This window comes from Periophthalmus magnuspinnatus, chromosome 12 (genome assembly GCF_009829125.3).
Source record: "Periophthalmus magnuspinnatus isolate fPerMag1 chromosome 12, fPerMag1.2.pri, whole genome shotgun sequence".
In the NCBI taxonomy this organism is placed as follows: domain Eukaryota; kingdom Metazoa; phylum Chordata; class Actinopteri; order Gobiiformes; family Gobiidae; genus Periophthalmus; species Periophthalmus magnuspinnatus.
Window position 1 is genome coordinate 3,732,477 of NC_047137.1, and position 25,024 is coordinate 3,757,500.

Below are 25,024 nucleotides of genomic sequence, written 5' to 3' on the forward strand. Positions count from 1 at the left end.
TGACTGCATAGGCTGTGCAGCGAAAGCGGAGTCTGTTAATTACAGGATCCGTTCGAGGCCACACACCACTTTCAGATCACGGCGTCAATCATTAGTCTGTCCTGACGAACCCACAATTATCAGTCAATGTGTGGCGCGCCAGTGATCCCGTGTAAATAAGGCGCCAATGTGTCCAATGACTATTTGTTTAGACGGGACAGAAATGTGAAAATAACTCAAACCCAGAGGATATCAGCGATTGAATTTTTATGGACACAATTCGTATTTTTTTCAAGGTTTTATTTTAGAGATATTATATAATCCTGGAGCAGGGTTTTACGCACGACTCTTTTATCAATAATAATAATAATAATAATATCAATAATAATAATAATAATAATAATTATTATTATTATTATTATTATATAAATATATATCACAATTAATTTTGTGCTAAAAAAGACATGCTTCACTTACATGTTTAAACCCTTTAAAACACACTCAACAAGAAGATGTGTATGTACTACATTTAATTAAATGTAACAGTAAAAAGAAAAACACACACACACACAAATACTTTCTATATCAAACCACAAAGTAAATTAAAGACAATTTTTGCATATCCATCCACTGAGGTCTGATGTGAACACTGTTTGGAAAAGCCCTATAAGGGGTCAAAACAAAAACATTTGAATTATCTTAAGAAAACAAATTCCATCATAAAATATGACATAAAAAATATAACCTGATTGAATAAGCTCTATATCACAACTATAACACATTCTACCTGCATCACATGGTTGTATTATTCCAGAAGTAAAGAGATAGTAGGACAATCCAGTACTTAAAATGATAGAAACCAACTGATAAAAGGTATTCCCAGGCCCAGGCCTAGAAGCATCTGCGTAGAGTCTGTAAAGCAGTCCACTTATGTTTATTGTTTAGTGAGAGGAGGTATCATATTATAGGAGCAGGAGAAAGGGTCATCTCCTAAAGCGTCGGAAGGGCCTGCTCTGCGATTTACCATAGGGCTCCCAGCGTTTCCTCTCGACAGGCTTGTTGTAAATGTAGGGAGACGGGCCCCCACAGTCACTATCTGGGTTCTCCTCCATCATCTGCAGTTTGGCCTCAATGGCTCGTATCTTAGCGCTTGTACTGCAAGAGTAAAATGAGAAGAAGGATATGTTAAAGGAGAGCGAAGGCTAATGCAGGGGTGAGGTAGATAGCTGGGCATGTATTAGCCCTCTTGCTCAAAAACACCAAAATGATTACACTGGAGAAAATAGTGACATTTAAATGGGAGGCAAATTACAGTGCATCTAAGAGTAGCGGATGAACAGTGGTGGCCCAATATGGGTGAGTGTTTATACTTGTCTTTGGTCTAGGAAGAAGTCATTCCAATTTACACTACTGCCCAAGTGTGCCCCCTTTTTGGTAAAGATGTCCATGATAGACTTATGCACACTGCGTATTTGAGGAAAAAAAAGTGATTACAACTGCCTGTAATGAATCGATGAATTAAAATCTTTGCAGTAGTGTGTTTTCAGGGGTGGCAACACAACTCTTTAAATAGTCAACTGCGATTTATGTTGACAAAAAGGAAGAGAGGGTAAGTAGACACAGACCTGAGGTGATTTGATGTTAAAGACTCGGCTCCACCGCTGGATGATGGCTCCAGACTGGAAGGCATTGACTTCTCGTTTCGGAAAGTTTCAAACCTCTGCAGAATAGAAGCACAGATCCACCCAAACCAACACAGTTGTAGATTTCACAAGACAAGTGTGATGGAAACAGTAAGAGAGATGAGCAACAAAGACAGGTCAAAGAGTGAAGAAAGAGAGAAGAATAGAAAAACATCAATATATGTTTACTTGATAAGTAAATCCTAAAATACATCTACTTTCTGCAAAAAAGTCTAGTCAACTATGTGCAAAGTGTGGGGTGGGACACGATGGTACATCAGACATTAGAAATTCAAATATATAATTCCTAATCATGGTTTAAGGTGTAATTTTCAAGTATTCAGTCACACTTAGTTTGACAGTATGTTTTACTACCTAACAACATGTAATAACATACACAGTAGTATGGGTTAGGGTTAGAGGGGTTGGGATGTCGGTTATTATATGTTATTTTCTCCTTATTGAGGTCGGTACATTTTTTTAGGGGTAGTGGCGCCAAACAATCAACCGTAAGTTTAATGCATTCATCAACTGTTTGTTTGATTATATCTATATATTAATTCAGTCATATATTGAATCCACCTGATAATACACAATTCTAAACTAGAAGGAAAATAAATCATACGCAAACCATGTCCAAACCTCAAAGCCCATAATAACTACTGACAACATCTCTCATCACACAAACATCAGAATTATTAAATTAAATTATTGATTTTGTTTGTGTCTGCCTCAAAACACAAGAGTAACCAAGCAAAATTGTGCTTCCACCTCGCAATCACACCCTAAAGGATGAGTGAGGATCAAGTAGAAGAAGTTGAGGAGCAAAAACAAATGTCCACACTCATTCCTTTCAAAACCACCTTCCAAACATCTCCACCCGCCAACACATTCTTCCAACCTGTGGAGAAAAACAGAGACAGCAGTCATGCACCAGCTTCTGTGTTTGAGTGTACTATACCAGATATGTGAGGCTGTCAAATATCTTGGAGGAGAACAGGTCACAAGAAGGAACACAAAACATCTCACATGTCAATAACATGTATGGCCAAGAATAGGTCCTAAACAATGACTGTTACAACAGCCAAGACCCTACCCTTCCAGCTATTAGAGCATAGGGCAGGATCGTATAGGCTGTAAATATAGTGCAGTGTACAATTAATCAATCTTCAGTGCTTGCAAATCAGGATTTAACAATGCAAAATTAATCTTAAAGAACTCACAAACTGGAGAAATATTTGTCACAATTTTTGGAGTCAATTATTTCTTTTAATTAAGACTGGACATTGAAAACCATATTTATATTGAAACTCACTTCTTCCTACAGGACTGTAAATTAAATGGGCACCTATTAAAACCATGCTTGGGATATTCTGTAATTTTTATTTTCAACAGAAAAAAAAAATCGTACTTCAAAAATATGTCCAAACCTGAAATTTGAAAATAAATTTTTAAAAATGCTTGTAACCACTAGATGGTGTATTGAGATACATAATTATGACATACTACTACCTTGAATGATTCACAATAATTCATGTTGAAGAGAAAAGAAAAGTGAGAAAAAGGCCAGGCTTATTTAGTGCTCCAAAGGACTATTTAGTAAAAAAGTAACGATCCAAAGAATTTAGTAACAATTTTGTGGTGGTGTGTTGAAAAAAGTTTAAAACCTTACTCAAAAACAGCATAATCTTCTGTGCTATACATCTATTTCATGACAGCTTTTTCATGCTATTCTTTTTATATTTTGTCACAGTAACTTCTTTTTGAGAGCAAAAAAAAAGGAGTAAAAACATTGCAATGGCAGATTTCTCACAATAAAGACTGTGTGAATAAAGAATATGAGTGCAGAAAATTTCACAGTAGCCAGTTGTGTTGTCTGCCGCACCAGTATTGACCTTGACCCTCTCCACTAGCTCTCTGTCTCTCTCAGTGTGTGTGTGTGTGTGTGTGTGCATGCGTGTGGGTGTGTGTGTGCATGCGTGTGTGTGTGTGTGAAGGGTGTGATTGGTCTCTATACAGGATATCCCTTCACCCATTGCCAAGAGGTTGTCTATTGTTAAAACACAGGCATATGCTGTGCTGGAACCACACAGCTCCTTCTGCATGGACAACAGCAGAAATCCCAAAACAAACTGAGGTTCATAATCTCTGATATCCCAAAATATTTTTAAAGAGACAGGCTGATTTTAGAAAAGTTAATAGTGACTTTTTTTTTTTTGTTTACAACCATGTACATTTTCTGTAAATAATCCCCTTCTGAATACTTTGGGAAATTGGAAACAGATACTTTTTTATTGGGATGCTGTTGGCATTACTGAACAGATGTGTGCTTAATTTAAGTTCATATGAGGTGTCTCAAGAATGGGTATTATATATGTATTACATATATCCAGTGTGTAATGATACTTACCCTCACCTGTGCATGTGCCCATCGCACAACTAGCTTCTTGGATAATGCCAGTTTCCCATTTAAACGCTGGATAGCTCTCTCTGCCTCCTACAAACAATTATACAAAGACTGGGAATCAAAAGAGGAATAGGACGGAAGAGCTTTGTACAGCGACGATTGAGAATCAGCCTTGATTACTGCAAGTGAGTCATTAAATCATTACTATTTATGTAGAGATGGGGGAAACAATAATAGGTGATGATATGCTCTGATGTGGGCAACCACTGAGTGTGTCTTTGTGTTTAGGAAGCAGAATGAAAAAATGTGGTCTGCCTCACCAAACGTCTAAGTGGCTTTGATGCTAAATGTTTCTAATGAAGTGCTGTATCGGCACGTGTGAGAGTGTAAGATAAACAGCCACTTCCTCTGTTGAATCCTTTTGGGAGGGATTCATATCCCACTGATGCTCACTAGCTGTGAAACAAGATGCTTATCATCGTCCCCAGGCTCACTCCGCAAAACATAACTGCCCACTGCGCTGAGTTGTGCCTGTCTCAAGAGTTTTTATGAAAGATGCTGCACTTTACTCATTTGGATGTAAACATTTTAAAAGTATGAATGAAAGAAAGACAGTGGGAAGGCTATACTTCATTCTTTTTTATGTGTCATACATAAATGTGAGAATATAAGAATAGAAATAAGAAAGAATTTACATGTTTTGGGAAAGAGAACATACCTCTCTGGTGCTGAAGTTGACAAAGCAGTATCCTCGTGGCTGCCCCTCCAAAGGCCCAGACTTGTGAAAGAGGAAGTCAAACTGCTTGACCTTACCAAACTTCTCCAACAACTTCACAAGGTGGTACCTGGACAGAGCGATCAGAGGAAATAATGGAGAACGTGAACAGAGCATTAAAATATGTATGAACTTTTTTTTTTTTTTTTTTCGGAATAACTTAAATTGTAGTATCTTTATTGTAGCATTTGGTCACAACAACGGACTAATGAGAATGACAGCTTAGTTTCCACAGCAGCTCATTAGCTTGAGCCCAGCTGTGGTGGCATGCCACTGACAGTAAATCTTTTATTGAGACAATACGGAGGATACGGTAGCAGGACAATGAGGGAATAAAACAGAGGAAACCTCAAAGCCCCCCTGAGCACAGGGCCTAGCACAAACAATCTGCACCATTCACAGCAGTCTGGGACTGTCAGTGTACTGTGCAGCGAAAAAAGGTGTGGAGGTGTGCGTGTCTGACAGCCTGATGCTATGGGAAAGCCTCTTGTGTGACAATAATGTGGAAATGCACCAGACAGGCACAAAGTTCAGGGTCGGTGTTCTCTTTTGTCACTGCTCTATGCTGCTTAAATGGCAGGATGACTCTATATAACTCGCTATATTCATAAATTATTCTTTGGGTTTAAGCAGTGACTGTGATGTTTACTGCAAGCGCATCAAAGGTTTGATTGTCAGGCAGAGACACAATATGGTATCTGTGAGTGTTTTATATACTGAATTATTCCCAAATAAATGTCACTAAATGTGAGCTCTGTCTCCGTGTGTGTGTAAGTAATGTAAATGCCAACGCTGGAAACCTTTGTCATGGATGGACATGTGAACAGAAAAAACTTATAGAAAAGAAAATAACAAATGTCTTCCCATTGTCTTAAGTAACATATTTTAAAGGACTGACCTCTTTGACTTCAGGTTAGGAACAAATGCATTTATGTGTCATAACAAATATGACTGATAGATAATCATTTTCTTGTGTTTACAATTGTGACGGATTTGGCTTTTAGGTACAGGTTGTTGTAATGTCTCCCTGGAGCCTTCAGACAGAGAGGACTTCTGCTTTTCCCAGACAACACCCTGGAAGCCTCTGTAGACTCTACCTAATGTTATTCCTACAATTTAAATATAGATTTATTTTTATTAATTGCAAAAACAACTACTTGCCTCACAGAAAATCTTGTCATGTGTGTTATGTACTAATGCTCTGTATGTCAATCTGTGCAAAGCCAAAGATAGCTGAGATTTACATAAACATAAATGGCTTCCATGTCCCAGAACATGTTTGGATCTATGAGCCAAGCCACAATGGAACATTCCTCCTGGGGGCTGTTAAATCCTCCGGAGGAAGAGGAGGAGAGGGCTGGAGAAAAGGAGACTAGGGTTCACTGCAGCGATGTTGGTTGAGGCACAGGTCAAAGGTGGAGGAAGACAGGGCTCAGTCCAGAGAAGCGTTGAGGTGAGGAGTCAAGGGACAGTGAGAGTCAGGTAGAACTTGTAAAAGCACTTAGGATGTACAGATGAGGAAGGAAGGAAGAGGAGACACAAGCACAAGAGAGATAGAAAAGACAAATAGTTGATCAGAGAAAAGTGCCAGGAATCAGGATGGGATGACAAATGTTTAAACTTGGAAGCCACCTGTTGAGTGAAAAACTCCTGAGGAACAACACTGTGTGTGATGAGATAAGTCACTTACTTTAACTGACAAAATAACTTCAACTAAAGCTTAGGGAAATGTAAAAAAGAATGCCCTTAGAGTGGACTAAATAAAAAGTGATGGATTACTGCTCATAGGAAGGTGACATAATGAACTGAACCAAAGAACATGTGATGAAACCTCTAGTACACCTGTGCTTGCTTTACTGAGAGGGCAAAAAGTGATTAGAGTAGGACAAGAAACATCTGAGGGTTTTCTGCTGGTTTCTTCTATTATTATACTGTAGAAGTTAAATGCTGCTTAATTTGAAACATATGCAGGTAGAAGAAATATATTTAAGTTTTAATGGTCAGTAACATGGCACATGCAAACAATCAGCTACATTCCTTGGATTACTAATATTTACAATAAAGTTAAAAAAAATGCTAAAAACTAATTGTATATGCTTTTATATCTGACAAAACTTGTGGGTGAATGGAACATGCAAAGGTTGTGGAAAGTGCTTTACAGGACCTAATTAATCTTCCCAATCAGGAACAGAGGCCATGGGCATTTCTCTTGTTTTTTCTCTATACTGTGAGGTACTCGCCTATTTAGGCAGAAGTTGAGCAGAGCAGCAGAAAGGGAAGGAAACGCCTGTCTAGACGCCCACTAGAGGTGCACCCCAAGCATTCCCAAACAGCCCCCACAAGGGCAAAAAACAAACCCATTACTCTTAAATGAAGGACTTTTCTCAAGCCTGTTGTGCCACAATTACACACAACACACATGCGGGTTACAGAAGCGACAATGTTTTAAGAGGGAAAGATGTAGCATAAAATTACATGTTCAAAGTATGTATATCGACACCTCAGTTTTCCCCTCACAAACAGTGCACATTGCCACAGCCAGACGTGCTCAGGTCACAGCTGACATGGGGAAAGTAAACAGGGCAGGTGAGTGAGGAATGATGCCTGGTCCTTAGCTGAGCAGGTCTCCACGCCTCACTGCCTGTCTTTCACACGCCTAGTGCTGCCTGCTCAGTGTCACCCTGTGACACACACACATAGCCTATACACACACTTCATCAATCATAGATGTGGACACAATGCTTCATCTCACCTCAGAGCAGAGCCAGGCAAGTCATAGAGCAAAACCAATGATTTATACCATGGACAAAAGGTAGTTTAATATTAACATCTCAATGTATTTGCTGCATTGATAATTGACTGAAGTGTTTGCAGTAAACCTTATGCAGTAAAGTTTCCCTATCAAGTTCATGGTTAAGAAAAAATAAATATTTTTTGGCACAGAAGCCAAAACATGTTTTTAGGGTCCTCAGATGCTCAAACTACATATTATTTATTAATAGTAGATTATCTAATATATTTTCTTTTTTTCCCCTTTTTTACATGGGGAACATGAGAGTGGGATGCTATGTTGGAATTGTGAGGTATTACAGTCTCTACATCTGCTTGTGCATTACTCCTCCCCATTTTAATTGCATGTCTGTTCAATGCAAGACACTTCACCCACCTTGGCTCTGTATTAATGTTGCGTGATACTTGAACGAGTGGGGGTTAGGAGGCCAATGACGCAGAATGGCAGCATTAAAGAAAGGCTCCAGAAAGAAATCTGCTCCATCAACCCCTCCAATCAAGACCAGCACTCACGAACACAACACTTCATACAAAGCAATGTGAATTAAGTGCCTTGCCTAAGGACACAACGACAGTTTTTGGCACTGGTGCCTCAATGTGGCATTTATATTCCCAGAGGTCTATATTCCAAGTACTAACCAGGCCCAGCCCTGCTACTGAGATCTGATGAGATCAAGCTTTGATGAGAAGTCTTGACTACAAGCTTTTTGCCTTTTTTGATTGTTTTGAAATGTAACATCTTTGTACTCACTCTGTAATTTTGGGATCAATGTTACCAATCCATAAGCGGTTTCCATCATGGGCACCACTTTCGGAAAGGATGGAGGCATTTTCGACAGTCTCTGATGCAGACGACATGTGTCCCCTGTCTGATAAATAGAGGGTGAAGAAAGAAGAAACAGACGTGTTACATGTGATGTGAAAACACTTTCACATCACATGTGATCTTAACTAAATTATTACAAGTAGGCTATATCTTTTCTCTATTTACACACTAATTGCACAGCTTGGTATGGTTTTACACAACTTTTAAGAGTGAAGGTACTATGGCCTTTATGTACTGGGCTACAGGCAGACAAATATAATATATTCCTCCAGCCTTTGCCAAATTTGGGATTTATAAGTCCCAGTTTGTCGTTGCGTGCTAAATGCTAACGCTTTGATCCTGTTTACCTTGGATCACTTTCTGTTGCTTGTTGTTGTCTTTGTTCCTGTGATTTGAGGTTGAAATTTAAGATCCCAGTTCAGGACATAAAACGTGTCAAAATCATGTTGTGATTTCAAAGTAATCTTTCTTCAAAATATTCGATGATGGTTAGCTCGAAATGCTACTACTGAATATTCGTTTGCCTTTCTAATAACAAAGGCGCAGGGTGATGTTGTAGTTTTGTTTTCGGAGCAGTCCTCAGAGTGTGTTCGATTTAGTTGACGGGGTATACCGTTTCGGATTAGGGCTACAAAACAGAAAGTAGGTCCGTGACGATCCGTCGACACCGCCCCGCTGGTATGCTGCTTTAACCTGATCACCGCACACTAGGTCTTGTTTCAAGTCGACGCAGAATTATGACGCAGAAAAAGCTGGTCAAGCGTGCATTTTCTCTTTTTCTGTCAGCTACAACCAAAGACTTGTATGCCAATCAGTAGATTTCAAAACTGAGGGTAAGTACACGCTTCGAAAGACATGAGGAAATGTGGCATCTTCGATGTGTTACAGGCATATGAGTTGTTACCTAAATGCTCACTACACTGTGTTGTCGACCTTCAAACATGTTTTATTTGTTATAAAACATACTCAAATTCTGTTCAGTCATTTATAACTTATGTATGACAGTGTCTCACTTAGCATTTTCATTAAATCTAAAATTTATTTTATATTACACGTAATACAAACTATCAATGTGTAATGATATAATTATTATTAGATTAGTATGCATGTATTAAGTATTGCCTTGACTTAAAAATATTAACATATTAATCGAGATATTACACTTTACACATTAACTTTTTTTTTTTTAGATTTAGATGTTAAATTGTTTGTGATGTTACTATTGTGTTGTGCATTAAGTATCATATTTGCAAGTTAAAAACATAAATCAATAAAAAAAAAAAAATGAAATAAAAAATGCATATAATATACGCCTAACATAACATTATTTGGTACTTTTGATACTATAAATGGAGCAGATGTAAACTGCTGATGTAAATGGTAACAGCCGCTGCCTAGAACAAAGAAAGTTTTGAATGTGATATTTTCAGGATATCTAGCTGGACATCTGCACCCTTTTCTGCTTGACTCAACCTTTAAAAAGATCTTTCATCATCCCATATTCTGAAGCAGTCTGGTCCACCTGGCCATCTGTATATCCAAGCTTTATTTATAAGATACTAATCTCATGCATAGCCTAAATATTTACTTGTAACTGTTTGGGTGTAGGATAACGTGCACACTAAATACTAAACCAGTAAATGTGGAGTAGTTTGTAAGTAAATGCAATTTTCTAATTTTTTGACATGGCACAAACATTTATCAACACTTTCATTCATTTTGTCTAATGATGCCTTGGCAGGAGACAGGAGCACAGAAAGAAAATCGAAAAGAGTTTACAATATCACAAAGAATATTCCATATCTTTGCTTACATGGAGTATAATGATTCATTAGCATATCTTAAAAAACAAAATTAATCTCTCACCTCAAATTATAATGTTTTGGGCTGTCATTTCGAAAGTCGTGATGTCTAAAATCTTTACTGCAAAATCTCTACAAGATGTCTACCTCCTTCTGGCTGAGATGTGCCCATTACATTATATCTTCCTTACAACAGACAAAACCTGTTATAATGCTGCTTCTCGTTATTTATAGATTTAAGACTTGCCTCTTTGTCCTTTTAGTCATGGCAGTGAGCATGGGCCTGCTACGTGCTTTGCTGTGCCGGCCCTCGTTGCTACAGCTCCGATCTCCTGCAGTGGCTCTCAGCAGAGGCAGGACACCAGTACTCTGTCCTGGGCCATCCCATTTCAACACTGCATGTAGCCGTCATTTTGCTACTAAAAAGGCCAAAGGTTTGTCTTGAAACTTAATAATAACTGGCATGCAGCTTCTGGAACTCAGAAACTTTGGAGTACAGTCTTATGATCAGATTTGATTCGTTTTACATATCATATTGGTGTCTTTTCATGTCTAGCCAAGGTAAAGGGCCAAGCTGTTAAGGTGAATATTAGTTCAGCCCTGGTGGAAGACATCATCAATCTGGATGAAGTGAAGATGGACATGAATGCAGTGCTAGATGCTCTCAAAAATGACTTTACACGCAACCTCAGCATCAGGACCTCCCCAGGTATTCAAGTCATCACTTTTACTCAGGTTCCTCTGTTTTCCTCAATGTGTTTCTTATGTTTAAAATTGACTTAATTCCTTAAGTTATGCTGTTGAACCTATATTTGTGGTTTTCCAGTATTGGCAAATATTAACAATCGAACCAATTATAGATTAAAGAAATCAACATGTACCCTGCTGCACTCCCTATTTTGGACATTATTTGTACAATTTATATAATGTATATAATAACTTATATTCTTATGCTTTTCTGTTTTAATTAAACTGATATCCAAAAACATCCACCAAAATTCCTAAAATATATTCAGGATGCAGGAGGATGCAAATGTACTACAAAGAACATTTTACATTCAAAGCTTCTAATCTATTTGTTCTTGTTTTTTTTTTTTTTATTTTGAAACCATTCCAAGTGATCAAGTACCCCAAGGGGTCCCTGTACTGCTGGTTGGGGTTCTATAATAACATGAACAGATTAAACAGACTAGAACTCCATCAGTTTTCTCAACTTACCTCATTTCAGGAGGCCAAAATAAATGGACACAGTAACCATAGTTACTATATGCTATAAATACATGTTTTAATCAACTGAAAACCTTTGTGGGCAAGGTTTGTCTGACATCTGAAGCCCATGACCAGGCCTCAGTGCTCTCCAAGGCCAGTACTTCAACTCTCTGGTTTCTTTCTTGTTCCTCAGTCTATATCCAGTTAATAATATTAATCTAAATATTAATGAAAAAGAGGTGGCTTATTATAAAACAACTGGTGAGTAAGTTTTGGTAAACAGATAAAATAACAAAGCTTGGGACACAGTCCAAATGTTTCTGGATCTAACTAACTATAGCTGGGCTTGAGAGACGAAAAGCGGTGTAAGATTCCAGTGAGGGAGAGCAGGGACATTTATCCTTAGAATATTGTGATGCTGTTTGTTCGCGCTATAATTTTCCTTAGCAAAGGCATGAATCATTGTCCATGTCATTCATCTCTAGTGAGATATCACCTTTCACTGTTTTCTATAGATCTCTATTTTTCATCTTTCCGTTCATCATTTTTCCCATGTTCTCCTGCCCAGTGACCTCAGCTACTCCCTGAATCAGTTGCAAGCCCTCGCTTTAACCCTTCATTGCATGTCGAAGGTTTAGCTAGGGCACAATGAAAAACATCTTTTATAATACAGTCTAATATTTAGATACAGAAAATATGCTTTCTTTTTAATAAATTTGAAATGTATGAGTAGTTACATGCTTGAGGCTAAATATGTTGAAAATAATAACCAAAATAATAATTGTAGATACAGACCACTAAGTAGTCTCTATGGTGTAAGAGACAATTATTTACTTTCCTTAATCCTTGAGATCTCTTCTCATATAGTTTGCAATATTGTGAGTTCTCCTTTGCATAATGTCCTCTGTTGGTTGATCAAACATTTGCAGTTGTTTTATTCTTAAACACAGTTTTAAAGCCTCTAAAATGTAATTATATATATATGCTTGTGCTTAACTAATATATTTCTGTCCAGTTGCATTTGCAGACATTCACAGTTAGTATAGGTTTAAAATGAATATATGGAACAACAAAAAAATTAATCAAGGAGCAATGGAAGGACAAACAAGTCATTTTCTGGAAGAGTTTGTATATCTTGTCTTTCCTGTTTTGTTCTTAATCCTAAACCACTGTCCCTCTATTTTGAGCAGCTGTACTATAATCCGTGGAGGCAGCCGGACTTAGAGTTGACGGCAGAGATGAGTTGGTGGAATGAAATGACGTCTGTTTTAGTCTCGTATGACAATGTGTGTGTTTGTTCCACAAGCTACTCATCTGGCTCTAATTAACTTTTACTGTACTTTGGTGCAGGGAGATATCTCTTGTGTGTCTTTGACAGACATGCTTCTATATATGTATGCTTGTTGTGTGAGGCAAATGTGTGGTAGAAAGATATACTTGGACCTGCAGTGAAAAGATCAAACTCTGAGAGTAAATTATGATGGACAGAATTTGTTTCTGTGGTAACTTGGAGTAGACTAAACAATTCCCAAACAAGTCATCATGTCATTATCTGAAAAAAGTTATCTAGCCTAAGAATGATTGCTGTTGAGAACGTCATGATTGTCTGGGAATTTTTAGGTGTGGACATCTAAATTTGAAAGCACTGGGTTATGGGAATGGCACCTGATTTGAAATAGATATGGCTAAATACTGGCATTTGGCTTTAATGGTTGGCGAATTACATATTTTATATTATGCACTCAACCGATAAAACTGAAATAATTCATTTCAGTAATGCTGCAAAAAAGTACTTGAAGTTCAGAGAAAAAAGTGATTGTTGTGGCTGATGTTAGTAGTGTACTGTAATAATATGAGACACATACACAGCAAAGCTAAGCAAAAAAGAAAAGTATTTATTTTTATATATATATATTTAATTTTTTAATGTATTTAAATTTTTTTCATATATATATATATTTCATAACATGATAACATAATAAAGGTTCCATACATTCCCTTTTACCGTATATATATATATATATATATATATATATATATATATATATATATATATATATATATATATATATATATATTGTGGTATGTTTCTTGAATTTTTACATTTTGATACATTTACTGACTTCTTGGAATAGCTGCACAACTCTAACCCTTATGATTAGGATCTATGAATTAACTGATTATCCCTACTGATATCAGTTTATTTTAGCTATAAATGGAGTGATCAACAAATCAACACAGATATTTGCAGAATGTAAAAAGTCTTTATTATTCAGAAACATTTCTCATACTTCTTCTCATGTTAGAGGGTATGCATATTATATGGAATGTGCAGTAGTATAATGATGGTGAACTTTATCTTCTACAAAAAGGATTATGAATCCTAAAATATATGTTTTGGCTTTTTCTTTGAAAATATATTATAGCCTCGACATATAGTGGCATTACCTTTGGCTCACCTCGCCTGTTCCCCCTCACCAGCAGTGGTGTTGTCTGCACTGGTGCGTAGGGAGCCGTGATGTAAGGCAGAGGTGCAGAAGAAGGAAACAACAGCGTCTGAGCTTAGCCAGATGGACGAGCAGGACAGAGAGAGAGAGACTAAGCCAGGGAGGGACACACACAGATCTACTGCTGCAGCAACGCACCACTGCATCTCACCATGGTGCTCATGGAAGCTAAACAGCCTCACAAAGCTACCATTTCAACTGTACCACTCACTTTTTATGTTAAGTTTATGACTGCATTTGTTGTTGTTGAAAAGTTGATTGGTTTGCAAGAGGCTCAAAAGCAGCCCAGTGTTGTTGTTTTTTTCATAGTCAACTGTGTCATACTATTACACATATCTGTGTATCAGTTTGTGTTTCAATTGGGGCATCATTTTGTACATGCATTTCAAAGGGACTTAACTCAAGTTTTCCTATATATCTGCAGTGTTACCTTACTGTATTCTAGTTAACACACTGGGATTAACAATAAAATTGAATTAATTGCAATAATTTTATTGCCTGAATTTTCAAGTATGATTTGTCTTTAATTACCATGATTTGTACAGAAAGTGCCATGACAAATTTACATTTTAAAAGCAATATAATTTTTGCGTGATAATAGGTTTCAAAACTCCTTATGCACAATTTACCATGTATTGGCTATGTAATTATTATAATTATTGCACAGAAGACTCTTTGCAGTATCTAAATTAACTGTCCTCTTTGTACAAAAGAATTTGGAGGAATTCATTCTATCATTTCCCACATTACTACACATTTCTAAATGCTTATATGAATTTTGTGTAACCTGAATATTCATTGATAATCTTCCCCAAACCAGTGAGTAAATGCCAATGTCCTGTTTAGGAGCTCTGGATCACATTGTGGTGACGACTCAAGATGGGAAGTTCCCTCTGAACCAGCTGGGCCAGATCTCCATGAAGTCCCCTCAGCTCATTGTGGTCAATATGAGCAGCTTCCCCGAGGTAAGCGGACCCTCTGCCCACTCTGCGTTTGTCTCCCACGGACAAACAGGCAGTAATCGTAAGCTTTATCAAAATAATCCTCTGTGAAGGAAGAGTGAGCCAGCACAGAACCGGCACAGCAAGTAACCTGATCCGCATCTCTCTTGGACTTTGTCTCGTATGTTAATTGATTGATCTCTGGCGCAGCCCTTTGTTCTGAGTGAAAGATAGCAGCATGTGTGTGTATAACTGCTGAGATGTGGGCACTTGAGCTTGTGAGTTGTCACAGAAAGGGAAATGACCTCATTTTACCCTTAGGTTAGGAAGGAATGGATTATTTTTTTTTCGCTCCCACTTTTCTTTTCTAGATGGTCTGTCTCTGGAGCAATCACAGCTTCGCACACCACTGTGTGGTGGTCTCATGAATCAAATCAAGTTTTATTATGAAACAATTTTTTTTTTTTTTTTTATTAAAAGATTGCAGTGATAACTGCTTTTCCAACGACATACTGTGGTTGAATGGTTTATGTTCATAAGGGGCCAACTTTAGACACATTTTCATTTAAATATTGATTTACATACAAAAATATGTTTGAAAAATGTCTCAAGAAAAAATTGAGGGTTTAGGCTACAGCACCTATGCTAAAAAGCTCCGTGCCAACATCAGCACTATACTATTGATTCCCAACTCTGATAATACCCTTGTAGGCTGTATGAAATAAAATTGTTAGTTGCCAGTAGTATGAAAACAAAACAAAAAACTAAAACATATATATCCTAGCATTAGTCACTACAGCTTCAGCCTAAATGATCTCTCCTACCAAAAAGTGCACCTTAGACCACACACACAGGGCATTGTGATGTTCCTTTCCTTACACTGAAGTCCTCTGTACCCAGTGGTAATCAGCTTTTAATGATGACTATCCATTACCAAGTATGGCAGCAGTGTTTCTGTTGTTTTCCATTCATTAATTTGTTGTCTAGGAACCACGACACAACTTCAGAGCATATGCAGATCTCGAGGCCGTCGTCATTTAGCATAAGAAAAGTGTCTGCTTAAAGTAATTTGTTAATAAAATATATTTCTCGTAAAATATGCATGCATCCAACCCAAGTCAGACTCTGTGCTTTGAACCAGGCCAGGGTGTTTGATGTTGCATTTCAATGTAATTCCTCTTCCTCGCCAACATATTAACCAGATCTTGCCTGGTTTGGCTTCCCAGAGAATTCCACACTGCTTTCTGTAACCACTAGAGCACTCTTTGGAGGCAGGAAACAGTGATGAATATGATGCTGAGAACAATCAAACATAGGTATGAACTGAATCTATCACCCCACACTCAAAGAGAACGTCTGGAGAGCACCACCGGATGAATTTAACAAAAGAAAAGAAATGAGATCTGCTGAATTAATCTAATACATACAAATAAATTCCTTTAATCTCGCTGCCATAGAGGAAGAGGCCAGGAGGAGCTGTCGAGAAAGAAGGGGGGAAAGAGGAGACGGGATATCGGAAATGAAATGCCGTGTTGCTCGTGTTGCACATTTGCAGCCTTTGCAAAGTCTAGCTTGGGGAGTTGTCATGCGGTTTGCTGACACAATTTGAAGAGTGTGACTGTTAAGAATCTGGCCTCCTTCCCTTTGTCTGCATGGACCTGTGTTTACTAGAGCTGTTAGTGATTTGGGAAAAGGGGATTGTATTTTACATGAAACATGATGGAGAAGATGTGTTGCATATAGAAGTGTGATTTTAATATATAAAGAGTGTCTGTGTTTTTTATCAGGTTATGTCGGGATTTCGTTGAGCATAGAGAACAGTCACTGCCCTCTAATTGGCACTAGCAATGGGATATGTTGTTGGGGAAAGTTATTGTAGACATGTCCAGAATTGTGCTAACCAGTGAGCGCAAAATAGAAGTCATTTTTTACTTCTTATAATACTCGAAATCATATATGTCAAACTCAGGCCTGGGGGCCAAATCTGACCCATGGTGTAACTATAATTGGCCCATGAGAGCATAAGAAAAAATGTGCATTAGAGCTGGCCCGCTGGTATATAGCACATACACCACTAATACTAGAAATCCCAGAATGCTTTGCTAGTACACTAGTGCGCAGACGTGGCCAGTGCACAAAGAGTGTAACAAATTAAGCTTGAATATATGTTCTCTCTAATCACTTTTTCTACTCCTAGGTATGGACTGTTAATAGTTTGAAAATCAAATTTTCAGTGAACAAAATTATTATTATTTTTTTTGGCTTGTAAAAATAATATTTACTTTTTAAAAAAATGCTACAGAGAGAGACATATTTTATTTTATTTATTTAAATAAGAAATTAATACTACTGATATTCAGTTTGGCCTGTGAATTTTGGCCCCCTGTAAATTTGAGTTTGACACCTCTGCCCTAAATGAATAAACCTTTGATCAGTATAGCACATATATTTCAGAAGTAAATCTGCATGGGTAAACAATATTGCTATATTTACTTACTCCTATTAGGACTTAAAATAGTGGTGATTTTGTGTTTAAATACTATAGTGTATTAGAATAATTAATAAAACAAAAATTTACTAATGAATATACCTTTTGGAATCATTTGTTGGACAAGTACATGACATCACATCTTTATGATGTGTTTGGCTAAATTTGAATATACAATAAAATATGCAATGTAATAAAGCGGACAGTAGATTGCAATATTGCAGAGATAATTTTCCATTCTAATGGACTCGAAGAAAAAGTTAACTGGACTCAGTAGTTTAAATGAGCCTATTAGAACTTACAAACCCCACAGCACATCTGTGTTTGTGCTGGTAACCATGTATATATACAGCACTAGCAGACTCTGGATGGGGGTGAGCAGGGGTCAGCGCCCTGCCCTGCAACCTCTCAGTCCTGTCCCAGTGGGCCCAGGCTGACAGTGGCCCAAGGCATTTCCACACACTGCTGCCTGTGCTGCATGCAGACTGTGAGTGTGGAGCACCTTAATGACTGCCAGCTGGGATCGGAGCACTACCTGCATCTCTCCACTCTGTACATTGGTTAAAGCTAAGCACTTACTTATATATCTTTCTGTTGTGTGTGTCTCGTGTTACTCTAGGTGACTGCAGCGGCCACTCGCGCCCTGAGAGAGAGCAGCATGAACCTGAACCCTGAGGCGGACGGGACCATCATCAAAGTGCCCGTTCCCAAGTGAGAGACTTCCAAACTTTCCCTTCACTTTTCCCCTGTCGGACTTTTGTACATTTCCTCTGCTTTACAGAAGCATTAGGACTTCAAATACTCTGGGAAGTTTCTTCAGGCCATTAGTGGCTGATAAATTGAAAGTGGTACCCTAATGACCTTGAAATTAGACAGGTCCACAGTGATCCTGTACCAAATCAAACATTTTATTTACTACAGTGAAGTCAATCTTACTCAAACAATAAGTGAGGTTTGGAAATGTCATGTTACCAAAAGGATAGTGTTGTCTTTTTGTCACATGAAATTGTTTTCTTAATTAAGATTTTATTTAAGAAATTATTTGTCGAAATTTTTTATTTTATATAAAAGTCAGCCAACTCTAAAATTTCAAAGATAGCATCATGTTTATGTATTAAATTAAACACTAACAACTGTACCTGTTGTTTATGTAAAAATGATCCAAAATGATAAAATATATATATAGTTTGACTCTTGAGTTAATCTTGTATCAAATTTTCCCCATTTTCCACCTTAGTTAATAAGTCATTTTTCATTCAAAAAGATCTCTATTCTGGCTTTGGTAATAATTTTAATATGTCTCTTAGGGCCTTTTGTCCAAATAAATTTCCCATGTCTGTGTTTCTGCAAATTCATAAATTCATCAATCACTCTGAGAACTATAGTGTAGCATTTCAACTTTTCATAAACCCCAATGTCTCCCTGCTCTAAACTGTTAGTGACAGAATTATTGGCTTGTGCTTGTAGCCTTATAAGGCCCCCCATACATGTGTGGGGTGGGGTCACACTGTCGCCTCTTTTTGACTGTGCCAAATCAAATAAGTTGGCACAAAACTATCTATCATTCACTCACTACATCTCTCCACGTGTGTATATCAGACCTGTATTACATGTATAGGGTTGTGTGTGTAGCAGCAGGTGTTTGTCTGGCAGAGGAGGGACACAAGAGTCAGACCGTTCTCCCCCTGCAATCAGTCTTGGCATGCTCTACTCCGAACTCCATTTGCATTTCCAAAGAGAAGGCGCTCCTTGATTGGGTCTGGAATCGGTAATTAGGCCGTATTGTTTGTGGTAAATACACGCCACACTTGGATTGTTTGCAAATAATCCACGAGGCAAAAACAACGAAGAAATGCCAATTAAAGACAAAAGTGAGGGAGTGAAATGGCGAAATGGGATTTGTGGAGTGATTACAAAGTGCAAAAGCAAAAACTTGTTGGAATGACTGACGTTTGGGCACCAGCTTAAACCTGTAGCGAGTTGCTGATTAGTGGTTTGATACAAAGTTGTTTACAGTCAGAGTAAATGGTATAAATAGTGTGTTTTGGACAGTATACCATGCATTCTTGCTTTTGTCCTTACATTATGTATTGTTGTGCTGTAAGTACATTTAAAAGGTTGTATTTTTCAGTAAAAGAAAAGAAGAATTAAGTAGTATAGGTAATACTTGGGTTTGGTACAAAATACAGTAATAGATTTTGGCCAGTTTGTCAGCTGTTCTAATCCCTTTATCTATTAATGGATGTATTACATACTTTATTTATATTAAGCGTTTATATTTTATATTGCAAAAATGTGATAAAACATACAAAATTACATTGAAATAAAAATTTGAAAATTTCAGTTTTAATTTAAAATCACTAGTTATTTTATATTATTGGAAAAGTTTAAATAATTTAGCATGAAAACTACTTAACATTCCTATACAGTCAGACATCGAAAATTGCACTCATGTAAGTGTATTACTATAGTATTAGTATTATAAAATTACTCAAATAGAAGTACAAAGTAGGTGACCAAGAAATGACTCAAGTAAAGTAAATATATATATATATTTGGGCAAACAACTACTCAAGTAAGATAACTGTAAGAGTAAATGTCAAAATTGAACAACTAACTTCTAATTTGAAGTTCATTTAATTGGAAAGACAAAATATTAAGTAATCAAATTAAGAAGCAGTAGAAGAAACAGTCAATAAAATAATTCAATTTTATTTTTCTATTTTTCTATAGTTCAAAATCACAACAGCAGCTCCTTTGCAGGGACTCACTCACAGCAGAAAGACTAGAGGAATTATTGTTGCACTCAGCCTTTAATATCCTTTTATTTTATTTTGCAGGGTAACGCGTGAACATAGAGAAAACTTGTCTAAACTGGCTAAACAGTTCAGCAACAAGGCTAAAGACTCAGTGAGGCGAGTGCGCACTAATGCTGTCACACAGGTCAAAAAGGCCAAAGAAGGCCAATCTGAAGACATAATACGACTTGTGGAGAAACAGGTTTGAAACTCTCTTTGTTTTACTTCTCATTCTTTATGTAATTATAGAAAATTACACAATTTGTCTTTTTCTTTGCAGATTCAGCAGATGGCGGACAGCATTACAGTGGACATTGACAAGCTCCTTGCAACCAAAACCAAGGAGCTGCTGGGCTAACTTCGACAGTAACTGAGGACATAATACTTTTCCATAATGGATCGAAATGGACATGTAGACACTTTGGATTTTTTTTTTTTTTTTTTTTTTTTGGTGACTACATACAGATTTGGCCTTTTCCTTGTAGACACCATTTTTTAATTCCTGCCCACATCCCTGGCATCTCTCCTTTCCTCTTATGGGGCAAATCTATGTTTAACAGTTGAAGCATAAACAGACACTGGCACAGACATGCATCAGGGACACAGCAGTAGTCACCTACCTCCTGCCTTGTTACTCTTCTGTCTTCAAACAAACACCAAAGGAGGGACGAATGGACTTTTAATGGGATTTGTGGGCTCCTCCTAATCAAACCCTGTGCCACAAGGGCTGTCTGTTTATATAAAACCAGTGCTCCCGTCTGTGTGTAAGATGTGTTTTTTTCTTGGTGAGGGTGAGAGGCAGATTCTAGAATTCACATGGAACAGTGTGATTAGCTTGTTGCCAAACATTTGTTTCACATTGATGCTAAGTCTGTTGAAAATGCACTTAGGGAAATGGGCTGCCTTTTGTTCCTGTTCAGGATTGATAACATGGTAACTCCTTCTACAAAGAACTCCACAACAAAACAATATTAATGAAATCCATTAAAGAAACCCAACATGCTTAATTTTTCTGTTCTCTCCTTTTTCTGTAGGATTAAAAAATTTCCTTTGGCCTGAGTCTGAGTGATCCTTTACACGTTTCTGTTGGCCAGGGCACCAGATAATGTCATGTAGGAAATTAATTTAATTCTAGCTTTATGCTTCTATATAGATTACCTTTGAATATCCTGCACAGAATGTGCATGCATGTTTAATGGTGGATCATATAATACATGTTCTTTCATCTACTATTGTTTATACCACTGGGAACAACCATATTATTATGTGGTGAGTGTCTTCATCTCTATCATAGTTTGTTTTTCAGTACTTCCTGTGCTACTACGTGCAAGAGGCCCACATCGCAGTAGGCCTAACTCACACGTTTTGCCCACACACTTGCTCAACTCTCATTTATAGTTTACACCACTATAATGTTGTAGAACTAATCATTAGGTTAAGAATTAAATTTGAAAAGGATTACTTTTCAGATGATCTGCTTTGCAAGGTAGAAGTATTGCTACAGATTGTGGCTTTATTACATTTTCCTTGGCTCCTTCTCTTTCTAAATGGTTTGGCCTTAATGGCCTAAACAGACTGGAGTCATTGGATAAACAAGAGTTTAGCTAAGGAGTGGCTGGGTCTGGACAGGGGCGGGCCGCGGTGCAAATGGCAGGTTTTTGTGGTGATTCTTGGTCCATATGTCAGCAATTTGAGGGCATTGTGTACCTTGGCTTAAAACAGAGGCTTCATGATCGATGGAGGGGTGAAAATCTCCCAAGTCTCTGGCGCAGAACACAGGCAAGCACAAGGAAATTGCTTTCAGCTGATAGCTTCATTTCAGTTGACATTTATCAAGTGAATTACCCCTGTTCCTTTCAGATGTTTACTACAAGCACCACTGGTTGACATATCCTATAGTGTGTGTGTGTGTGGGTGTGTGTGTGTATCGGGGTGTGTGTGTGTGCGTGGGGGTGGGGGTGTGTGTGCGTGTGCGCCAGCTACACTGGAGGCTTCAATTGTGTGAAAGTTCTGATGTGTCCCCTGGCTCTTCCTCACAAAAATATACAAATTCAAATTCGTTCAGTAAAGTTTGGATTTGATAAGTGTATTGTAGTTCTCCATGTATTGCTGATTCAATGAAGTAACAGTATACACTGCACAGTACAGACACTTTAGATTTAAAAACATTTTAAAATGAATATTATAATATAAACTGCAATTCCTCTTGACCCTTCCTAATAGTTAGAGGTGGCTCATATGCCCCTTGGTCTTGTTTCTCTCAGCCCCATCAGCATAACTCTATATTCTCTCCTCCATCTCCTCTTATGCTGTCCCATTAAAGAACCTATGTTTACAGACCAAAATATATATATATATATATTTGTATGAAGTGAATTTTATATTAATATTACTATTTATTTAGCTTCTACATTTTGACCCATGATTTCTTTTAGTAATTAATTAGTAATTATTGAACATAACTAGCCAGCTTAAAAAAAAATAAAAAATAAATACCAAGAGTAGGGTAGGCACCACAACCATTGTGTTAGATTTTGATGGAGCTCAGTGGAGTTCAGTGCTGTTAAAGTGCAAAAAACATTCTATGCGATAACTATTTACCTCAAGAGAAAGTATCAAAGTGAAAAACTCTATGAAAAAGATTGTGTTTCATTCTGTTATGGCCATGTACAAGTTAAGATACAGAACTGGGATGGCAAATACAATGATAGAGAAACGCGTTGCATCTATATTGAGAGAGGAGCTTGTCTGAAGTGTTGCTCTCAGCTCACTTCCTCCGACCTCTCGTCTCTATTCTGGACAATTTGCCTCTTAGCATTTTCTGCTTCTCAATTTCTCTTTACTTTTGATGCAGATTTTCTAGCATTGTATTATTCATGAGACTTTCAAGTAGTTTGAGAGCAGCAATGGTCGAAAAGTAGTTTGGCAAAAAGACCTGTATTACACTGTAAATCCATAGTGTGAAGAAAGCGCATGCATCTCTATCACTGTATGTATATGTATAGGAAATGGAGAAAACTCGACTGACTTGCTGTCTCTCCCGTGATTACAGCTTGAAGTCTCTGGGCTCCGGTCTGTGCTGCAAAACAACAGTACAGCATGTAACACACACACACATTTTCCACATACACTTGCTCTCCTCATCACCTCTAAAGTGTTCAGTGTGTAAGAAGCCATGCTGAAGATCTCATCAAGCATCCAATCAGTGGGTGAATACCAAATGCACTCTCCTCTTGTGATGTGATGATGGTAGGGGGGAAGAAAAGATATATCGAGGGGAGAAAAATCTCTGCATATGCAAATTGGACTTAAAATTTAAATGGATTGGATGTTCATAAGCGCATCTTTGACCCTTCAGGGGTTAGCGGTAATGGTGACAGGGTAAAAAGAATATGTGCAGATTAGCCTATTAATATTTATAGATGTAATTGGTGGCTGTGCTTGTTGTTTAGATGTGGTGGTGAAGCCTAATCCAGGTGGGTGCTCTTACAGGCTCTAACAGGGAAATAGGCTGCCATTTTAGGAAGAAGCTGGCTATCCTAATAATCATGTAAACGAATACCGTTTGCAAAGAGTATTTCCTTCCTGAGCTCTTGGCCTGTCAGTCATTCAACAGAATTGCCCCTGTCTGGTCTATGAGCCATTCCAACTCAATGACACGTACCCTCTTCCTCCCCTCAATTTGTATAGAGGACCACACGGGCCCCTCTGGATAGCCCCCTGTACCTACAAGGAGTCTCCACAAGCATCATATGGACCAACCAGACGCTCCGGCACGTGTTCAAATGCACCCTCACCTCCCGCTACTCAAATACGAACAAAGCGCCCCACAGTCTAAAGTGGTTAAACTGTCATTTCAAATTGTCTGGACATTGTGATTACCGGCATGAGAGGAATTATATATTTAGCTTTATGTCTGTGGCTATTTCCTCGCCCACACCCTGATCTGTGGGGACTAGTGCCCTCTATATGATCTGAAGTGACTGGTACCCTGGATGCTACTATCTGTGAAGAGTTAAAGAATCCCCAGGAGACACGAGCAATCAAGGGCTGCCAGCTGGAGGAGGGACAGCTCTGCAAGCCGCCGGACCTGCAGTGACAACAAAGGGTATCTCTAAAGCCACAAAGGGAAGGTCAAGAGGAATTGCAGAGGTAAAATAGTACAGAAATGTTCTTCTTTCATTTCAGCTTTCATAATCAATAATATTAAAAGAAGAGAAGCTAAGACAGGAGTTTGGAGAAATCACATGATTTTGGATATGAACGGGAGGCCTTTATTGACTGATCTGGACACAATACATGTCTGAATCTTTTGCCTCCAAAATTACAAAGGTTATTCCAGTGTCTGCCTAAATAGACAAATAATTTCAAATAGCATAAGGAAACAAATGGAAGCTTCCAACTGGAACAACAATCTAGATCATAAAAAAAAAAAAAAATTGAGAACATTTTTTTCTGCTCCCTTTATTGTTAGGAGTCACTAGCAAACCATTTTCAAAGTTAAATTTGAAGAACTTTACACTCACAACCAACTGCATTACTGTGACATGAGTGGGTAATTGTAGTTTATTGTTTGTTGACAGTGCCACTCTGACCCCCACATTGTTGTTAAAGGTGTTCTATTAAAATCAAGCACCAATAAGACTGGATACACACAAGTTCTAATGAATTTCCTAAAATCAATGCCTTGCCGAAATAGATGAACACCTTTCTGCAGTTTGACGTGAACCCTGTTAATCTGCAACCCAATAATCTGAGGCTGGTCTGGTGAAACGCCGCTGAGCTGGAGCTGCCCAGTCCGAGAGGAAGGAAGTGAAGGA

The 25,024-nt window shown here is 37.9% G+C and overlaps 2 protein-coding genes across 6 annotated transcripts; one reads left to right on the forward strand and one right to left on the reverse strand.

Moving 5' to 3' along the window:
* Positions 1 to 492: 492 nt before the first annotated feature.
* rbm18 (RNA binding motif protein 18) lies at positions 493 to 9,014 on the reverse strand. Of its 5 annotated transcripts, none has more exons than XM_033976176.2 (6): positions 8,807 to 9,014; positions 8,385 to 8,498; positions 4,787 to 4,913; positions 4,072 to 4,158; positions 1,605 to 1,699; positions 493 to 1,134 (listed from the first exon to the last, which is right to left on the reverse strand). In XM_033976176.2, the coding sequence occupies exons 2-6, from the start codon at positions 8,489 to 8,491 to the stop codon at positions 963 to 965; spliced, it is 588 nt and encodes a 195-aa protein (XP_033832067.1). In that variant the 5' UTR covers positions 8,492 to 8,498; positions 8,807 to 9,014; the 3' UTR covers positions 493 to 962. The 5 variants fall into 5 exon arrangements, with proteins under 5 accessions (XP_033832067.1, XP_055081725.1, XP_033832068.1 ...); XM_055225750.1 differs by having other exon boundaries at positions 4,078 to 4,158; positions 8,385 to 8,502; XM_033976177.2 differs by having other exon boundaries at positions 8,385 to 8,502.
* A 181-nt stretch (positions 9,015 to 9,195) lies between these two features.
* On the forward strand, positions 9,196 to 21,207 carry mrrf (mitochondrial ribosome recycling factor). Its single transcript, XM_033976172.2, has 7 exons — positions 9,196 to 9,292; positions 10,525 to 10,695; positions 10,818 to 10,970; positions 14,824 to 14,942; positions 18,026 to 18,117; positions 20,247 to 20,406; positions 20,485 to 21,207. The coding sequence occupies exons 2-7, from the start codon at positions 10,527 to 10,529 to the stop codon at positions 20,560 to 20,562; spliced, it is 771 nt and encodes a 256-aa protein (XP_033832063.1). The 5' UTR covers positions 9,196 to 9,292; positions 10,525 to 10,526; the 3' UTR covers positions 20,563 to 21,207.
* Positions 21,208 to 25,024: the final 3,817 nt, after the last annotated feature.